The 21,223-nt window shown below is 34.4% G+C and overlaps 1 protein-coding gene across 6 annotated transcripts in view; it reads right to left on the bottom strand.

Moving 5' to 3' along the window:
* The window catches only part of LOC143083425 (uncharacterized), a 41,897-nt gene extending 30,114 nt beyond the window's left edge, over positions 1-11,783 (bottom strand). For all 6 annotated transcript variants that reach the window (XM_076259672.1, XM_076259674.1, XM_076259671.1 and 3 more), the window contains exon 1: positions 11,660-11,783. In XM_076259672.1, the coding sequence (XP_076115787.1) occupies positions 11,660-11,662 (3 nt within the window). In that variant the 5' untranslated portion in view covers positions 11,663-11,783. The remainder of the gene's footprint in view (positions 1-11,659) is intronic.
* Positions 11,784-21,223: the final 9,440 nt, after the last annotated feature.

Genomic DNA, 21,223 nt, shown 5'->3' with positions numbered 1-21,223 from the left:
ACAGATACATGTAGTGAATGGGCTATTCCAGAAATAATCCATACCCCCCCTATAGAAGGTATATGGGGTTCAGAAAAAAATCCATGGAAAATTTGGGATGTGGTTCAGAAAAAAATCTGGAATTCCATGTCGGTCCTATAGAAGGCAAAAAGATAAATTAAAATATTCCATGGAAAATTATGCTGTTGTTATTAGAAAATTTCTGGAAATCCAGAGCATCCTATAGAAGGCAACAATAAAAGTTTAAAAATTCCATGGAAAATCTGGATTCTAGTCGCTTTCAGTAAACTTAAGATAAATTTGTGCTTGTATGTATATCTGTAGTTCATTAGGTAATTCTAAAGCCCTATGTATCTTTACAAACAATGTACCAGAAATTTAAAGTGGTTTAATAGGTTTTTGCTCGTTGTTGAAGGCTGTACGATATTCTTAAGTGGTTAATTTTGTATCTTTTGATCTCTGGTGGGGAGTTAGTACAAATAATTATGATGTCTAGGAAAGCTATTTTAAGCTTTTGCTTTGACGCCTTCCAGTGGATCAAAAGATGTGAAAATTGAAAAATACCCACAGCAGATGGCATGATTATCTTAACTATTGGAGAGTAGTCTTATTGGCAATTTGGAAATGATACCACATTTTATTATTTTAATACTACATGTATAAAGTGTGTCCATACATGTTGTAAGCCAGAGTTGTCAGTACTGAACTTAAGGCCGTACTTTAACCTATAATGGTTTACTTTTTAAATTGTTATTTGTATGGAGAGTTGTCTCATTGGCACTCACACCACATCTTCCTATATCTATTAAGTCTGAGAGTTGTAAATTTGAAATTGTTTGCAATAGGACCTAAAAAAAAATAAAAAAATGTACATTTGTTCATGTACCTCAGCTTCTAACATAACATTCAGGGGATATGATATTCATGTAGATATTGATAGTGATAATACTTCAAAAGAAATGCATACTTTCAACACCACATGACATGTTTACTATTACATTTGTAATCTTATTGGGACAATTCACAACTTCTAATTGGAGATTGAGATAATAATATTTCCCCCTCTTTTCTTTTACCATGGAAGTTACATGTACATGCATGTATATCAGTATATTGGTATTATAGAACTTGTTTGCTTTTTTGCATTTTCATAAAACATGTGTTATCATGGTTATGGTCATGGCATAAGGGAAAAAATTCTCAGAAAATAAATGCCTGTGATTAAAAAAAATATTTTGAAACTTGCATTTCTAGAACTAAGTGAAATTAAATTGATATGAATACTGTGTATATTATAATTTATTCATGACAAAAATGATAAAAAAAAAACCTTTATAAACATAACAAATGGTTCTAACATCCAAATTCCACTAATTATATTTAACTTTTGATTTTGTAATCAAACTTGATTATAGACCCATAGTTATCTTTTTGTTTCAAGTTTGTTTTTTATTGTGAAGGAGTCATATTTTAATGCAGCTATAAGGTTTATGATAAAAAATGCAAAACATCCATACTAAGAAATGAAGAATCAAAAGAAATGACTAAGTAAAAATACTGGATGTTGATAACAAATCAAGATTTTTACAACTATTTACAAGTCAGTGTTTTAATGGTTTTAAAATAAAAACAAAATCATAGTTCACTATCTGGATTTATAGGGTTTTATTTACAATGATTTATGTTCTCTACAAGTATGTTTGTATTGAAATTTGTGAGAAACCACACACCAGGACCTACTGCTTTTCATAGTTGTTGAGGTTGAAGATTATTTTATCTAGCCATCTAGTTGACAAACAATCAGTAATTAAAAAGCTTTAAAGAAGTCCCACTGTGAACACATGGCCATTTCTGTGGACTTTAATTATATCATAATATACTACATGCAATTACTTGAACCACATGTTATAAGACAAAGGAGATAAATACTAGGAACTATGTATCCATAATCCCTTGCTCTGCAAAAATAAATATTTAGTCTCAGTTTTAAAATTAGAAAAGTTTATTTTTTTATTATTTAAATTGTTATTTTTTCCGTTTATTTATCAATCATTATAATACATTGACTCTATTTGTCTAAGTGGATTAATATGATTACATCTATTATATGAATATGTTTTGAATATATATACATAATGTATCATCTTTCAGTTCCATAACTTATCTTAACTTTAAAAATGTTAAACATGTATACATTTAAAAAATCAAATGTCATTCATATTATACAAATTTAGAGTTTAACAATTGTTTAAAAGTTTTGTAATTTTCTTTAATTTCATGATGTTTTAGGAAATTATAACATGTAAAGAAATACAGGAATTTGAAAACAATAAGAAATTATATAAATCGTTCCCCAAAGAAGGATTGTTAGATGTCTAGATTTGGCCACTTTAGTTGCAGGCGACAAATAGAAAATTGTAAAACTGCATGTACAGGAAATTATATGAGATTAGAGACACATTTATTTTGTAATGTATTGTGAACTAATTTATAATTTTTTTAAAAACCATTTGTATTTGGAGAAAACATTTTCAAATTGTGACTGTGGTATGAGAACATTAAAGGAGTAGGTCCGGTAAGGGCCGATTTTGGCCCCAAATTTCAGTTTCATCTAACGAGATATTTAGGACACTTTTTAAACACTTAAGTGTATATTTCAATTGATTCGATTAGTTTATGTAAAAGATTTTAACTGATCAGTCATTAAAAACGCTCCGATTGAAGCTTAAATATGAACAAGAGGCTGTCACAACGACAGCAAACCGGATTTATTAATATTTATTTGTGTCCTGGCAATATCACAAGAACCATTACTGATGAATGGTGAAAGTGAAAATTGTCAACATCAAATTTGACCTCCATTTTGTCATCAGTATCAACATATAAAAATTTGAAAAGCTTAGATTGAATGGTTCATGAGTAAATGCAACAACGTGAATGGAAACGCCATTTTACAATCTTTCAAGAACCATAACTCCTGAACGGTAAAAGTCAAAATCATCATTACTGAACTTGACCTCTATTTTGCCATCAGTAACAACATATAAAAATTTCAAAAGCTTTGGTTGAATGGTTCATGAGAAAATGCACGGACACGACTGGAAATAAAATTGAGAAAGGAAATGGTGAATATGTCAAAGCGACAACCACCCGACCACAGAGCAAACAACAGCCGAAGGCAACCAATGGGTCTTCAATGTAGCGAGAATTCCCGCACCCGTAGGTGTCCTTCAGCTGGCCCCTAAAATATGCATAATAGTACAGTGATAATGGACGTCATACTAAACTCCGAATTATACACAAGAAACTAAAATTTAAAATCATACAAGACTAACAAAGGCCAGAGGCTCCTGACTTGGGACAGGCGCAAAAATGCGGCGGGGTTAAACATGTTTATGAGATCTCAACCCTCCCCCTATACCTCTAGCCAATGTAGAAAAGTAAAACAATAACAATACGCACATTAAAATTCAGTTCAAGAGAAGTCCGAGTCTGATGTCAAAAGATGTAACAAAAGAAAATAAATAAAATGACAATAATACATAAATAACAACAGACTACTAGCAGTTAACTGACATGCCAGCTCCAGACCTCAATTAAACTGATTGAAAGATTATGTCTTCATCATATGAATATCAGGTACAATCCCTCCCGTTAGGGGTTTAGTATCATACTATCATAAAAAATATGAGAAGAACATAACCCGTGTCATGCCAACAACTGTTTTTTTAGAAATAAATGTGTTTAGTTCCGATGCAAAGACCCTATCAGTGAATCAATGTTAAAGCCAAAATATGCAATCTTTAATGACCTGACAACAGTATCGTAACTATATCCCCTTTTAATAAGTCTATTTAAAGGTTTTGTTAGTTTCTGAGGAGAATACTGACATTTTTGTGCTTTATAAAGAATATTTCCATAAAATTTTGGATGTGAAATACCTGAACGTATAAGATGTCTGCATGTTGAGTTATATTTACGAATTATTTCCTTATACCGGTGATAAAATTTAGTAAATGTTTTGACCAGTTTGTGATATCGAAAACCCTGGTGTAATAATTTTTCAGTAATACATAAATGGAAACACCATTTTTCAATCTTTCAAGAACCATAACTCCTGAACGGTAAAAGTCAAAATCGTCTTTATTGAACTTGACCTCTATTTTGTCATCAGTAACAACATATTAAAATTTGGGAAGCTTTGGTAGAACAGTTCATGCGTAAATGCAGGGACACGACTGGAAACTCCATTTTTCAATCTTTCAAGAACCATAACTCCTGAACGGTAAAAGTCAAAATCCTTATTATTAAACTTGACCTCCATTTTGTCATCAGTAACAACATATAAAAATTTCAAAAGCTTTGGTTGAATGGTTCATGAGAAAATGCATGGACACGACTGGAAACACCATTTTTCAATCTTTCAAGAACCATAACTCCTGAACAGTAAAAGTCAAAATCGCCATTATTGAACATGACCTCTATTTTGTCATAAGTAACAACATATTAAAATTTGGGAAACTTTGGTAGAACAGTTCATGCGTAAATGCACGGACACAACTGGAAACTCCATTTTTCAATCTTTTAAGAACCATAACTCCTGAACGGTAAAAGTCAAAATCGTCATTATTAAACATGACCTCCATTTTGTCATCAGTAACAACATGTTAAAATTTGGGAAGCTTTAGTAGAACAGTTCATGCGTAAATGCACGGACACGACTGGAAACTTCATTTTTCAATCTTTCAAGAACCATAACTCCTGAACGGTAAAAGTCAAAATCGCCATTATTGAACTTGACCTTCATTTAGTTGTCAGTAACAACATATTAAAATTTTAAAAGCTTTGATTGAACGGTTCATGAGTTAATGCACGGACAACATTTGATTGCCGCCCGCCCGCCCGCCCGCCCGCCCGCCCGCCCGCCGTACATCTCCAAATCAATAACCGACATTTTTGTCACAAAAATCCGGTTAAAAATCTAACAAATATGCCAAAAAACGTCACTTTTAAGATGGTTTTCGTCAAAAATGAAAGTGGCCGCATCCGTGTTCATCCTCAACCTTTATATATGTTATGTATTATCATCAAATACAACTTACATTTTAATATTATGAATGAACACGAATGCGGCCACTTTACAATACGCACATTTAAAATTCAGTTCAAGAGAAGTCCGAGTCTGATGTCAGAAGATATTACCAAAGAAAATATTTAATCTCCTGAATAAATGTCTCAGAATATTCACATGACATTCATATTTACCAAGCCAAAATATGAAGAAACTCGCCCCTTTACCCTCGTTACCCGTAATGCTGTATACATAACTTCTCTTCATTAGAGGCTGCATTATCTAAGCTTTAGACGGAAACTGTCTAAAATTTAACTAAAATGCTATAATTGTGAAGATTTCAGTAATTTAGCATGACTTTATGATGCTAGTACACGATATCTGTACATTGTATTGTCAAAAACAGCACATATTTATGTAGCAGAAGCATTCTACTTTCCAAAAAATAGCTAAAAGATTACATTTGCTCAATTTTGCAAAGCTGCTTAATTTTGGAGCCAAAAAGGGGTCTTACTGAACCTACTCCTTTGATAACTTCTCAAATTTCATTCCAGTATACAATTTTTTTTTGTAGAAAATCAGTCATTTCTTATTCAAATTTATATTGAAGATTTTATAATATAAATATAAAGATAACATACATACTAAACAAAAATTTTGTTTTACAAAAAAAAGGGGGGATGTCTGGAGCTTATAAAATTCAAAACTCAGAAGATTTTGCCACTAGCTGATTTTGATAACCAATATAACAATCTATTTATGTTGAACCATGGAAGTATTATATTGACAGGAACTACAACGATTTGTTAGCACTTATTTATAACCCGGGGAGCTCTGTAGAAAAGATATGGAAACTGACTAATTAGTATGTTATCGTTAATAGCCCTTTGTGACCATGTGCGATGCCGCCGTCCTAAATTGACCAGACATACTTCTTATCATCACATGGTTTTTATTGCGAAAGGTTATCTCTAATACCTGTCGGAAAACCCCTTTGTTTATTTCAATCTCGTCTGTGGTCTTTCAGAATTATTCAATTTTTCAAAACAAATCGACTGATGTACAAAACAAGAAAATCGGACGAGAACTTTGAATACTACAACGTTTTGAAGTGGTGAGTGACAATATTTCATTAGTTTGTGGGTTAAGTTTAAATCGTAATTAAGGTGTGTTCCGGTTACCGCCGGTTAAAAATAAATATATTTGATAAAAATAATTACTGTGAAGTTTCGAGTAGTCTATATAGTTAAGGTACTGGATAACCCTGGAAAGTAGAAATTTCCAGTTTAAAATACGAAAATTAATCGAACAAGTACCAACATCAACAAAATACAGAAGAAGAAAACAGAGATCTCACTTCGTTGTGTAGCTATTTATATAATGTTGGTTAATATCTTTTTAATTGTGAATATAAAAACTTCTTGTCTACCCGCAATTGAAAGACCTTTCCGATCATATAAAGCCATGGTCAGTATTTTATCATTTGAACATGTATGACTATGCCAATATATATACTAGCCAAGATTTAAAAAAAGTCTTTATGACCCGAGTATTGTTTTCTCACAAGGACAAATCTTAAAGTTATCAACTTCTACTGTAAATCTTATACTTTATATATGCACTTAAAAAACAAGGTTTAATGTCTATTTCAAAAACGTAAACTGAAACTGTTTTACAGTGCACTTAACATATACATGTCCATGAAATCAGAAATCAGTGATGTATATTTGGCAGTCAGGATATTTCATATATCAGTGGCGGATGCAGGAATTTTCGAAAGGGGGGGTGCTAGCCCAGGGCAAAGGGGGGGTGCAAAACATATGTCCCGATTCAAATGCATTGATCTGCCAAAATAAAGGGGGGTGCGCACCCCCGGAACCCCCCTCTGGATCCGCCACTGTATATAATAATATACGTAAAGCCTTATTTAACATGGTGTTAAACCAGCCCTGGATTTGGAGTACATTTGTAAGTCTTATAATTGCTCTATAATAAAATTGTCTTTTTTTAAATCTTGATTAAATCGGCTCAATTTTCAATATGTACAGTCCCGAAATATGAATGAAATACATGCCACTGGACGTAAGACAAACAACTTTCAATCACAACTTATGATGTGCTTTTTCTACCCTTCAACCCTTTAAAACAAATCCAAAATAGTCTTTTTTTGTCAACAGATATGGTAAAAAATGGACCCAGACTATAACTGTCGTTTATGTGGAACTACAGAAAAGAGAACTGCTCACCACCTATCATACGAAAAATCAAAATATGCTAGAGACATTAAACTCTCACTAAACATTGATATTCAAAATGATCCAAGTGATTTTCCAAAATTTATTTGTATTAGTTGTCAATCTAAGTTGTATATATGTTGAATCATTGCAAACTAGATTTCGCAAAAAGACTTGTTTTTGACATTAGTGCCCTTGAATCTTTCTCTTTTGTTCCATCGCGCTTTAGCGTGCTGTACCATCGTACTTTAGGGAACAAACAAACATTGCACTTTAGCGTGAGACACCGTCATACTTTAGCGTAGACCATTGCACTTTAGCGTGACCATCGCACTTTAGAGTACCATCGCACTTTAGAGTCCTACATGTATAAACAAGAAGATGTGGTAAGAATACCAATGAGACATCTCTCAACCCAAATCACAGCGCATAAAAAGTTAACAGGTATAGGTCAAAAACATGGAGCCTTGGCTCACACCAAGCAACAAGTTATAATGGGCCCCAAAAATAACAGAAAACCAACTGTGGAATCTATATGAAAAAAAAAGAAACCAGAAACATGAACAAGTTACTACACCAACAAATGACAACCACTGAACAATGTCAATGGCATCTGATTTAGAAAAGGTGCATAAAAAAATGTAGTGTTTTAAACATTACAACAGGAGCCAACCTTCACCCTTACCAGAGACCGTAATGTATCATAACAATATAAAAAGACCCAAGATAAATTATCCATTGAATGATTGTACATTTGAAATGGATGAACTTGATCACAAAGACATTTAAACAAAAACAAGTAAGCATACAGCTGCCATACACTGAATGAATGCCAGTTTGATCTAATCATCTACATGTATGACACAAAAAAAACAATATTAAAACTTATATGTTTCATGAAAATTGTTTATCTGGAATTTTTCTGTTGGAAATTAAATTTGTCTGGAAATATTTATTTCCACAGGATATTTTCTTGGAATTTTTAGTATTATTCTCATTTTTTTCCTGGAATATTTTTTAGAATTTTTGAAATAATCTGGAAATTATTGACAACTTACAGAATATTTTCTTGAAAATCTGAGATTTTAACAGATTTTTTTCTGGAAATCCTTAACCTTCTATAGGGGGGTTAGTCCAAATAATTATGACGTCTTGAACAGGTCGAGAACTCTAGATTTTCTGACGTCAGAATATATTTGCATAGTAATTTCCAAAACACAAGGCCAATATGGCCTTGAAAAACTGACCAATCGACTCAATGAACTACAATGCATTGTGGGCTACTACGAGTAAACAACTACTTAAAACACGTGGAATTAGTGGGAAAACAGTCAATTAATATATTGTCTGGGACTCTCATTACCAAAGTTTTTATTCTGCAAATATATTCAATGTAAAATATATAACGTAATCTTCAATTTGCATGCTCAGATTAAAAAAATATTGTTTATTGGCTTCACGATTCGACTTTCTTTTTCGCCTTGCAAAAGTAGTTGAACCGGTTTTGTGCATTGTTATGAATTGAACCTGCATTAATTTCACGACGCAGTGAAATTTACAATGAAGTGATCACTGTCCAGTAAGAAAATCATTTGAGCTCTTTTAAACCTGTATAGTGTCTTGCAAAATCATTTCTGCCAAGAAAAACACGAAACTTTTATTGAAACACTTCTTTCTGTACTGAATGTGTTTTTTTTTTTATCAGGACCTGAACTAATAGTAAGAACATCATAATATTCAGTATGCTAAAAAGAAGTGTTATGAAAGCGGCAGGGGCGGGTCCAGCCATTTTAAAAAGGGGGTCCTAACCCTGGACAAAAGGGGAGGGGGTTCCAACTACATGTCCCCATCCAAATGCACTGATCGTCCAAAAAAGGGGGTCCATCCCCCTGAACCCCCGCCCCCTGGATCCGCCACTGAGCGGGTACGGTATTTAGCTCAATACATTTTTTATAGTTTCATCCATCGATAATATCGTTTGTTGCTAATTTTATCACAAAATATACCTCAGAGGTTTTTTATCGTTCGGCTGCTGTCCTGTTGACATATGTAAAATATCTCCAATATTAAAAGTCTCTGGATCATAGTGGGTGCCATATTACCTATTATTTTTTTTTCTAAAACGTGCTTTGTATATAGAAATAAGAAGATGACGTATGAGTGCCAAATGAGACATCCCGCAAAGTGGAAAGGGATTAATATAAGTTGGAAAACTTGTTTCCCAATCCACTATAAATAAATATGTTTAAACTAAACTAAATGAGACATCTTTCCAACAAAGACATAATTTAGTAAAGTAAGCAGTCATAGGTCCAATGCTGAAAAGTAAGCTATTAATGACCCAAAAATTACTTGTGTAAAACAATCCAAACAAAAAAAAAAACAAAAAAAAAACCGGCTCAATTAAATATATAAAAGGACAAGAAATCTATCTCATCAAAAAAAAATATATTGTATAGGAGCCTGTATTTCAGTGGTTGTCGTTTGTTTATGTGTTACATATTTTTTTTTCGTTCATTTTTTTTATATAATTAGGGACGTTAGTTTTCTCGTTTGAATTGTTTTACATTGTCATTTCGGGGACTTTTATAGCTTACTATGCGGTATGGGCTTTGCTCATTGTTGAAGACCGTACGGTGATCTATAAATGTTTATTTCTGTGTCATTTTGGTCTCTTGTGGACAGCTGTCTCATTGGCAATCATACCACATCTTCTTTTTTATTATAGATCCAACGCTGCAATTTTCACAAAACATATCAAATTTTCCATCTTGTCGCACATACATATGGATAAAATCATTACAGCTTATTTCCTAATGCATGTGGAGCAAAACTTTGGTTAGCTTGCTTGCTTTGTTTGTATATTGTACAAAATATAAAATATACAAGTTAAACTATGCCTATATATATATATATATATATTGTTTAAAGATGTCAATCTTATTTTCAAAGCTTGTATAAACAACTATACAAACAAAGCAAGCAAGCCAACCAAAGTTTTACTTTGTAGGTTTAAGAAATCAGCTGTAATGATTTTATTCAGTTTGTCAAATGTCTGAGCCCGTTAAAAAACGAACAAACTGAAACTACAGTTGCTTACTTCACTACCTTAAAAAAAGGGAACAATTTGGAAGTCCCATATACTGAAATGTGACCAACAAAAATACTTATAGATTTTGTTAACACTGCCATGTATGTAAATATTTCTTCGCCTTTTTTACGAACACAAAATTCAAGGATCCCATATTTGCCTTTAATTATCTATATATACAAACATTACTGTACTCCGGCTGTTATCGACGGCTTACTTTACACCAGTAAGTTTGTCTCATGGGTAATTGTGTTTTTTCGCAGTTGTTTCGTTGCTTCTGGTGGAACAATACATGAAATCTCTGTGCCATCATCAAACATGATGTTAATGGCTATATATCGGGTAATTCAAACCCTTTTTTCTTCGCATAGAAACAACTCTTCGTTAATCTGAGCATGGAAGTAATACTTTATATCACGAACTATAAATAAGGATACACAAAATGAAAAACTAAGCGAAATTGTGAATCCCGCATTGCACGAAAAAATGTGTTGTTTTCAGTAAATAACACGTGTTCTTGGTTGATTGTAAACACGTAGTAGTCCATCATGCATTGTAACTCATTTAGTGGATTGGTCAAAAACCTAGGTAAAAATAAATTGCGTCACATGTAAATAAACAATTACATGTGCGAGAACATAAGTATGCTAATTTATGCATTTCCATATAAGGTAGTGGTCCCGACCTGTTGAAAGGCTATTATAATTTTTTTCTTTGACGCCTTACATTAACGTCGTCGATGTAAGGCGTCAAAGAAAAAAATTATAATAGCCTTTTAAGACGTCATAATTATTTGGACTATAGGGGGGTATGGATTATTTCTGGAATAGCCCAATACGAGGGGGAGGACAGGGGGGTACCCTTCTCCCTTCTCCCACCCATCTTCTCCTTTCTCCTACCCCTGTTCTCCTTTCTCCCATTAGAATAAAACATCTCCTTTTGAGATATTTTTTCTTGAAATATAAGAAAAAATTTTAAAAGGAGAGATATTTTATTTTTTCTCCTTTCTCTAACTTTTTCTCCTTTCTCCCAGCCTTCCTCTCCTTTCTCCTACCCCCTTTCTCCTTTCTCCCACCCCCTTTCTCCTTTCTCCTACCCCCTTTCTCCCCGTCTCCCTTACGCCTGTCCTCCCCCTCCAATACGGCAATAGTGAATAATCAACAATAAGGGATTCTACACTTCAAGAGGATTTTCCAACTGAAGTGGTTCATCTGGTAAAGGTGGAAAATACGGGGGGGGGGGAGGGGTCCGCCACTGTCTCACCATTCCTCCATAATTATTTTTATGGTTGTGTTTCCTATTCTTATCGTTGCGTTTTGTTGTTAGCGCCTTATGACAAATCCATTAAATATGTGCATGATGTGTACACTGGTTTTGCTGACGTATCTATTATACAATAAACTGCATATCGGAATCGGTTTTTGAGATCCGGATTGGACACGACTGGTGTGCGACTAAACCCGAGACTCGCCGAGCGTTTTACACTCCTACCTAGGAGTCTACTCCCGTATTCGGAAGAAGAAATATTTAAAATTTAACTGTCGAGAGTGGATAAATATCGTATTACACGAGATTTGGTGGTGGAATCTGTTTATCTAATGATTTTCTAACAATACGCAGGCAAACTTATTCCTTCTTTGCGACTGATCTGCAAAAAGATGTGTTCTTTCTATGTGATGTCATCAGGCATGGTCGCCTTTTTTTCATGCCGTCACAATAGGAAATTCGGAGGAAAACAAGAAAATTCGACGTCATAATCGGATTTTAACCAATGAAGAACTGAGATCAAACGAAGCACACGTGGATTTTTTTTATACAATGGGTGCACTAGAAAGGGATAAATTGACTAAAAATTAGAGAAAAATATTTATAAAACTTCTGAGTAGTTGCTATTGTAGAGGGGGAGGACAGGGGGTACCCTTCTCCCTTCTTCCACCCCTCTTCTCCTTTCTCCTACCCCTCTTCTCCTTATTTTTTTTTTAATTTACCGGAAAAAAGAGAGATATTTTATTTTGTCATATTTTATTTTTTTGTCCAACTTTTTCTCCTTTCTCCCAGCCTTCCTCTCCTTTCTCCTACCCATTTCTCCTTTCTCCCACCCCCTTTCTCCTTTCTCCTACCCCCTTTCTCCTTGTCTCCCTTACCCCTGTCCTCCCCCTCATTGTACGTATTTTAAAAAATAACGATTTTTTAAAATAAAAAACAAATAAAATAATTGTTGAAACTTCATTTAAAAAAAACGGCTATTTTTAGGTTGTCCCGCGTAACATATTTCAGTTATTGTAACCACTAAACTATGATTTTCGTCAAAACTATTTAATATTTTGAAAAACGTGTTTTTCCATTATTAAACAGAATAGTTCCTCCATTCCTTTATGCATTTTTATGACGTTATGATGACGTCATAGAAAAAAAAACGCGTTCAATACTAAAAGGGCAAATCTGTCCCGCGGGAAAAAAAATTGGGATTCCAGATTTGAGAATCAAAAAATATTTATCTAAAATGAAAAAAGTGTAGTATTTGTATTTACTACATCAATGTTAATTTGCTTAATTTTATGAATTTAAAGACAAATATCCTGAAACATGATATATGGTAATTTATGAGCGATTTTTCAAAGGCTTACAAGTTTGTCGCACCGCCATTTTTTAACTTAAAAACGAACTCAACTCAAATTTACGTCCATTGTTTGCTTATCACTGCTCTTATAATGGTAGAATTTATGATTTTTTAAAATGTTATTTTTCTTAAATTTTCAAAAAACTGAAATACATCAATTTTCGATAAGTAGTTAAAAAGCACCGTCGATTTTGCCGAGTCTTACAAGAATGTCGCACTTGCTTAAAAACAACGTTTCAGTCGAATTTTCGGTTTGAACGTTACGAAATATTCGCGACGTTGTGTTACGCTTACATGTACGAACATATCGCGCGTAACGCCTTAGACATATCCTATCATATATTTTTTTCACTATGTCTGACGGTATTTTGTACAGAATATTCTACAATCAGACAAAACTATATAAAACATAATTAAAAATTTTAAGATGTGCAAATCACAATGACATTGGTGTCCTGTATACTGACAGTGTAGTATATTCTTCAGGATGACAGTGTTCAATGATTTAATTGTTTGCATCTTTTTGTTGACGGTTTACCGTAGCGGTTGTTCAGGTGCAGAATGGTCGTTCGTTTAGATTAGTTGCCCTTGGAAAAACGCGTACACAATATTTTCCCAAAAGGTGTAAAGCAATTTTCAAAAACATTTTTTAATGTGTGGCAACATGTCAACATGTCATATTTGCTGTATTTGAAGATGTTTTTGATAATCAAATATCAAATGTGTATTTATTTGCCCTTGTGAAAAAATAAATTTACCAATATCTGTCTAATAGACCACAATAGATAAAAATATAGCTTGACTGTACACTAGACAGGTCTGTGCCGATGATTTGCCATTAATTTTGTATATAGTGTACGGAAGTCATCGGGGTCGTTTGACCTCCAAAAAAATAGAAACACAAAATTAATATGCTACTACGTTACACAAATCCCTGAGTGTAAATCTGATGTCAATTTATATTTCCCAATAGATGTACATGTATATGTATTAAACGAGTACCAAGGTCCTAGCTGTAATATATACCAAATGAATGTGGTCTATGGTCCAATATCCAAAATCTAAATACAAGGTTAGATTCAGCATATCATAGAACCCCAAGAATTCAATTTTTGATGAAATCAAATAATGTCAATTTTAGACCTTTTAGACCTCAATGTGGACCAATTTGATAACCAGGACCAAATATTAAAAATCTAAATACATGATTAGATTCAGCATATTGAAGAACCCCATATATTCAATTTTTGTTAAAATCAAATAAAGTTAAATTTTGGACCCCGATTTGGACCATCTTGAAAACTGGGCCCATAATCAAAAATCAAAGTACATGTTTAGATTCAGCATATCAAAGAACCCCAAGAATGCAATTTTTGTAAAAATCAAACTAAGTTTAATTTTGGACCCTTTGGACCTTAATGTAGACCGATTTGAAAGTTCGAGGCAATTTGGACTGCAAATGGAAAATGAAGGTTAATTGGATATGGACCCTTCAAAGAGCTGTTACAATGGTTCTTATCTTGCAGTGACCGTAGCACTCTCTACACGAGGCATCGATTTACAGTATGTATGAAAATTTAATTGGTCTATACTTTAGGTTCAAATAATATGAACCTCATGAAGACAAAGCCTTCCAAACTATTTATGGCAATACATTAATTTATCATATCTGGGTATATGTAGGTAGAATAGTTTTGCACTTCCAGTCTTGAAGTAGTGTTGATGTGTATCTCAAGAAAACCAAGGCTGTCCAAAGTTGTGATGATAATACTTAGAATCCCAGTTGCTTACAAAGTATGTGTATATTTCTTTCACCACAAAGTATTTCTGTTAACAACTTAGTATCACTGTTCTCAAAGAAATTCTAATAACTTTCTAATATCTAAAAATGTTTGCACTAGCTGTTTCCTCTCTTCTTTTTTTAAGAAAATTGTATTCTTTGCTATATGTACCAACTGCTTCTTTTTTGCGTAAATATACTTTTCTAAACCAGTGAATGAATTTCGTTCAAACAAACTTCCACAAATTAATTGGGTTTTCGCTTAGCAAATATTTGACTGTTCATTGCTATATATGGGGAGTGTATATGGTGTATCCTCCATTTCTTCTAAAATTTTAGAATTTATTGAAACTTTCTTAGATTAATTCTTAACCATGTTAACTATATAATACCGTTGTATAATTTGTTTTTTTCCTAATGTGAATAGGCGTTGCCGTCAGTTCATATTGTTTTTCAGAAGATTGGTAGAAGATTATTTCTTTACCCTTTTAAAGTATATGTGCTTTTGAGACATTTTCTGACTCCTGTCCTGTTCAAAAGTTTGAACGATAAGCTGCAGATTCTTTTTGTTATCAGGGGGTCTCATTGGGGTGTGCCGATCCCGGATCCCGCTTACTGTTTTGTCACATTCCCGTTTCCCGCTTACACTATGTACGTAAGCAATTCTCATTTTTTTGTCATTTCCTGGATCCCGCTAGACCTCATTTCCCGTTTTCACGACACAATAATTTGACTTTCACGTTTCACGCTTACAAAATAATCGGCAATCCCGCGTCACGCTTAGACCCCAATGAGACCCATTTATCATAAAACTTGTCCTAGATTTTTTCTAAAGATTTTGATTGATTGGTATAGGCTTGCGAATTATGTGGACAGTTTTTTTTTTAATTACCATTGCTTACCATGCATGTACATATTGTATATGTCACATGCCTTTTTTCCTCTCACACAATGCTTTGAAGGGTACATAGAAACAACTTATATCAGAGGTTAAATCAGCAATGTCTTGGGCTCATAGGTTAAATCAGCTTTATCTTGGACGAGTTCAAAAATCAGTGTGGATTACTTACTTTAAAAAGAATAATGCCCGTTGAAACATGAACTATTTGGGAAATTGTATACTAAGCGCTCTCATGTGTACAACTCTTGCCATATTTTTTTTTATGAAATAATGATTTCACCCAACAAAGGTAGGTGTGTTATACATCATGGTGTAGAAAATCTATTTATATTTATAACATTTTAGTGGGGAAAACAAGCGGAAATGGAAATATAAGGGAAGATCACAAATTAAAAGGGTTTCCTTGTTAATGGTTTTAAGTATAATGTTATGTTTGGATTACCTGCTTTTAAATTATAATGTATAAAGAAATGTTGTACTGTCTTAAGGTGATTAGCTGTCATTGTATTTTTAGAAGTAACTGGTGTATTATGCATGATTGTTCTACCTCTGCTGTGCACGTGCTTAATGGCAATACAGCAAAAAACAGCTGTAAATGCACAATGTTAGGATCATATAGTGAACAGTGAAAATAAGTATTAACAAGAATGTGTTCATAGTACATGGATGCCCCACTCGCACTATCATTTTCTATGTTTAGTGAACCATTAAAAAAGGGGGTAAAAAATCTAATTTGGCATTACAATTGGAAAGATCATATCAAAGGGAACATGTGTACTATGTACTATTTCATGTGGACCATGCAATTTGGGTCAAAAGTCTGTGTTAGCTTTAAAATTAGAAAGATCATATGATAAGCAACAAGTGTACTAAGCTTCAAGTTGATTGGACTTCAGCTTCATCAAAAACTATACCTTGACCAAAAACTTTAACCTGAAGCAGGACCGATTCTATTTGAATGAATTAATGTTGATGATCATTAATGACCCATCCAATAAACGGATAACCTAGAACAACAGATTGTGACACCTGATGTTACTGTTGATTAGCTTGGAGTCGTAAAGAAAGCCAGGTAAAATTTCGTTATTGGCGGATCATATCAATACGAACAAAATAATATACAATCCATCTTCAAAAAAAGGCAGGGCGCCCTGGAAACTGTACAAAGGGCACAGGGCGGCACTCGGGTAAGGGCGGGTGGACCGCCCTGTGAAAAGGACTAGCTTGAACACTGTCCATACACCAAATATAGTTGATTTATTGCATGTAGTATGTGATATTAGAACATTGATATTGAATTGAAAGTAAAAGGTTCAATGGGCCGGGTGTTTTATATATTATATATCATATCCATTTTACAATATCTTAACATTTAGATACAAAATGAAACATATTGTGCGCCATGTGGGAGCTTACATGTGTCACTCTATGCGCCATTTCTGAACAAAAAGCGCAATTTTCAGGTCTCGTAGCCCAGCTGGCTACTGATCTTTATAAGTTAATCTCTACCTCTGAGATCATCATCTTCCCACTCACTGGATGTATAACCCACATCAATGGTTTAATAGCTTTAGATTTTCAGTAAGAAATAAATTTAAAGATACCTTTGTGCCCTGTAACATAATTTTCAACTTCAAAAATTAAAAAACTAATGCTAAACAGCCTATACAAGTCCTTGTTCTATTAAAGTGTATCAATCCCAATCCCAATCAATTCTATACTCATATGTTATTGAGGTCAAAGGGCCCCGTTGAAACCTGAGGTAGATGTGTTGAAATTCATTGTAGGTAACTAATAATATTTCAACGGGAACAGACCTCACCTTTCTTGGCTTCAGTGCATAGAGTATACATTAAACTATTTAACAAACATCGGTGTTTTTTTATGTATGATATTACAACATGTATAATTAAGATTTGGTGATCAGGAAGCTTGATAAATAGCAAGTACTCTTGACCTGAAATAAGACGAATGTGTTGTTTAAAATAAATAATGACAGTTAACTTCTGATTTAAAAATACGCTGTTTGTGTAAAAGAATTTCAAGGCCGACAACCCAATGTGAAAAACTGTATTTGATGTACATGTCGTGTTTGATTGGTCATTCATTCGTCTTAGTGCAATTCGGACAAAATGAGCCCCGAATGTAATTTTGAATAAAGACTTTTGCCTAATTGATGAACCAATCATTGTATTAAATGTGTTAAAGTTCTTTAATTTCCAAAGTAGAAAGATATTCAAAGACGAATCTGACCTCTCTCAGTATTAAATAACTAATGTTTACAATAAAAGTGACATCACCTCCTCATTCTGCAATTCATAAACAAAAATCCCTACAGTTTGCCTAGACCCAAAGACCCAGGTGGGTAAAGTTATGAAACATTTTAAATTGAGGCCCAAAGTTGGGGTAGGGTGACCCTAGCAACTAGAGTGAAATTTAGAAAGACCCAAATTCAAAGAAAATGGGGGGCAGTGGCGGATCCAGGAGGGGGGTTCCGGGGGTGCGCACCCCCCCTTTATTTTTGCCGATCAATGCATTTGTATCGGGACATATGTTTTGCACCCCCCCCCCTTTGCCCTGGGTGCCCTGGGTTAGCACCCCCCCTTTCGAAAATTCCTGCATCCGCCCCTGGGGGGGGGGGGTAAAAGTATTAAAAAATTGCCACCACCTCTTCTTATACACGAAATACAATAAACAGCGTTGGTATGGCAATACTATAATATTAGTATAGTTAATTTCATAAAGTTTGATACAAATATGTTTTCTCTAATCTACAATGAAATAATATCTGTACAAAACTTTATGTTAACATATGGTTATTTTTCTACAAGTGGGTCCGTTATACCCAACCCTGCTTTCCTGCAATTATTTAGTCTCCAAAGTTTTTTTTTTTATCATTTCTTCTTCTTCTTCTTCTTCTTCCCACTACGAGTCGAACTCTGTAGTAAAGTGTAATTGACTCGGGCGCATCTCAAACAGACAGGAGGCCACTCTTCTGGCCAAAAGTAAAAGTCCAGGAAATAAACTGGACGGTGTTTACAATAAAATATGATATTAATTACATCTATGTACACTGGTTATCCTGCTGTCTATTTCAGATGTGGCTGGGTCCAGGGGATGGTATTCACTCTGGCCCTGAAGTCCTCTAGAGATCCAGACTCCACTACAGATTCGGGGAGTTTATTCCATTCTCTAGTTGTTCTTGGGAAGAATGAGTGGTAGTATACATCCCTCTTCACTCTAGTTTTTCTAAATTTATGGTTGCCCCTGGTCCTACTGTCCCCTGTTGTGTAGTATTCGGCTGGATGAATGGCAATCATCTCGTGTTGAGTCTTGTAACACAGCACCAGACACTGTTTCCATCGTCTGTGTTGCAGTGATTCCCACTGAAGTTGGTCCAGTAGCTTAGTTACACATCCATGAGAGATTTTTTTTACTTAACGAGTAGCTAGTCTATCTGCTATCAATATCTATGTAGCAGCTAGGCTAGCTACACGTTCAATAGTCATAATTAAATCTATGTAACTTAAGGCTGACTGTTTTGTGGCATTTCTTGTTTGTGAGATTAACAAAGTCTCAACGTGTTTTATTTTTAACAAACTGTCCTAGGTGGTCGTCAGTAGCGTACACAACAAAACAGAAATGCATTAAATTCTGTCCTGTGAAGTTGAATAGACTATGCACGGGAAATAGTGCAGCCACGCATATTAGAAGTATTTTATGCACACAAGCGCCTTGAAATGTCATGCCGTGCATATCGTCACATTGCACAAGGTATGTTCAATTTGCACCTTATGTATGTCATATTGTCCTTGGTCTTATGAAAATATTACTAGAGATAAGACCGTGGTGTCTTGTATATGTAATATATGGTCCATGGTCTTATGAAAATATTACTAGAGCTAAGACCATGGCGTCTTGTGTATGTCATATGGGGTCCCTGGTCTTATGAAATTATTACTAGAGATAAGACCGTGGTGTCTTGTGTATGTTATATAGGGTCCCTGGTCTTTGAAAATATTACTAGAGATAAGACCATGGTGTCTTGTGTATGACATATAAGGTCCCTGGTCTTTGAAAATATTACTAAAGATAAGATCGTGGTGTCTTGTGCATGTCATATAGGGTCCCTGGTCTTATGAAAATATTACTAGAGATAAGACCATGGTGTCTTGTGTATGTCATATAAGGTCCCTGGTCTTTGAAAATATTACTAGAGATAAGACCATGGGGTCTTGTGTATGTCATATGGGGTCCATGGTCTTTGAAAATATTACTAGAGATACGACCTTGGTGTCTTGTGTATGTCATATGGGGTCCCTGGTCTTATGAAATTATTACTAGAGATAAGACCATGGGGTCTTGTGTATGTTATATGGGGTCCCTGGTCTTTGAAAATATTACTAGAGATACGACATTGGTGTCTTGTGTATGTCATATGGGGTCCCTGGTCTTATGAAAATATTACTAGAGATAAGACCATGGGGTCTTGTGTATGTCATATTGGGTCCCTGGTCTTATGAAAATATTACTAGAGATAAGACCATGGTGTCTTGTGTATGTCATATGGGGTCCTTGGTCTTTGTAAATATTACTAGAGATACGACCTTGGTGTCTTGTGTATGTCATATGGGGTCCCTGGTCTTATGAAATTATTACTAGAGATAAGACCATGGGGTCTTGTGTATGTCATATTGGGTCCCTGGTCTTATGAAATTATTACTAGAGATAAGACCATGGGGTCTTGTGTATGTTATATGGGGTCCCTGGTCTTTGAAAATATTACTAGAGATAAGACCATGGCGTCTTGTGTATGTCATATGGGGTCCCTGGTCTTATGAAAATATTACTAGAGATAAGACCATGGGGTCTTGTGTATGTCATATTGGGTCCCTGGTCTTATGAAAATATTACTAGAGATAAGACCATGGTGTCTTGTGTATGTCATATGGGGTCCTTGATCTTTGTAAATATTACTAGAGATACGACCTTGGTGTCTTGTGTATGTCATATGGGGTCCCTGGTCTTATGAAATTATTACTAGAGATAAGACCATGGGGTCTTGTGTATGTCATATTGGGTCCCTGGTCTTATGAAATTATTACTAGAGATAAGACCATGGGGTCTTGTGTATGTCATATTGGGTCCCTGGTCTTATGAAAATATTACTAGAGATAAGACCATGGTGTCTTGTGTATGTCATATGGGGTCCTTGGTCTTTGTAAATATTACTAGAGATAAGACCATGGCGTCTTGTGTATGTCATATGGGGTGCCTGTTCTTATGAAAATATTACTTAGGATAAGACCATGGGGTCTTGTGTATGTCATATAGGGTCCCTGGTCTTTGAAAATATTACTAGAGATACACCTTGGTTTGTTGTACGTTGCACCTTTTAGAAAAGGATTTTCAATTGTGTCCATGTCTCTGGTGATAACAATGTGTTCTTAGAGATGAAATGTGTTCTTATAGATGAAATGACCCGCTCGGTTTATATCCTGTTACTTATTCGTTCCTTAATCGCTT

This window comes from Mytilus galloprovincialis, chromosome 7 (genome assembly GCF_965363235.1).
Source record: "Mytilus galloprovincialis chromosome 7, xbMytGall1.hap1.1, whole genome shotgun sequence".
NCBI classification, from domain to species: domain Eukaryota; kingdom Metazoa; phylum Mollusca; class Bivalvia; order Mytilida; family Mytilidae; genus Mytilus; species Mytilus galloprovincialis.
Note: the sequence above shows the minus strand (reverse complement) of the source record. Positions and strands in the feature narration are given on the sequence as shown.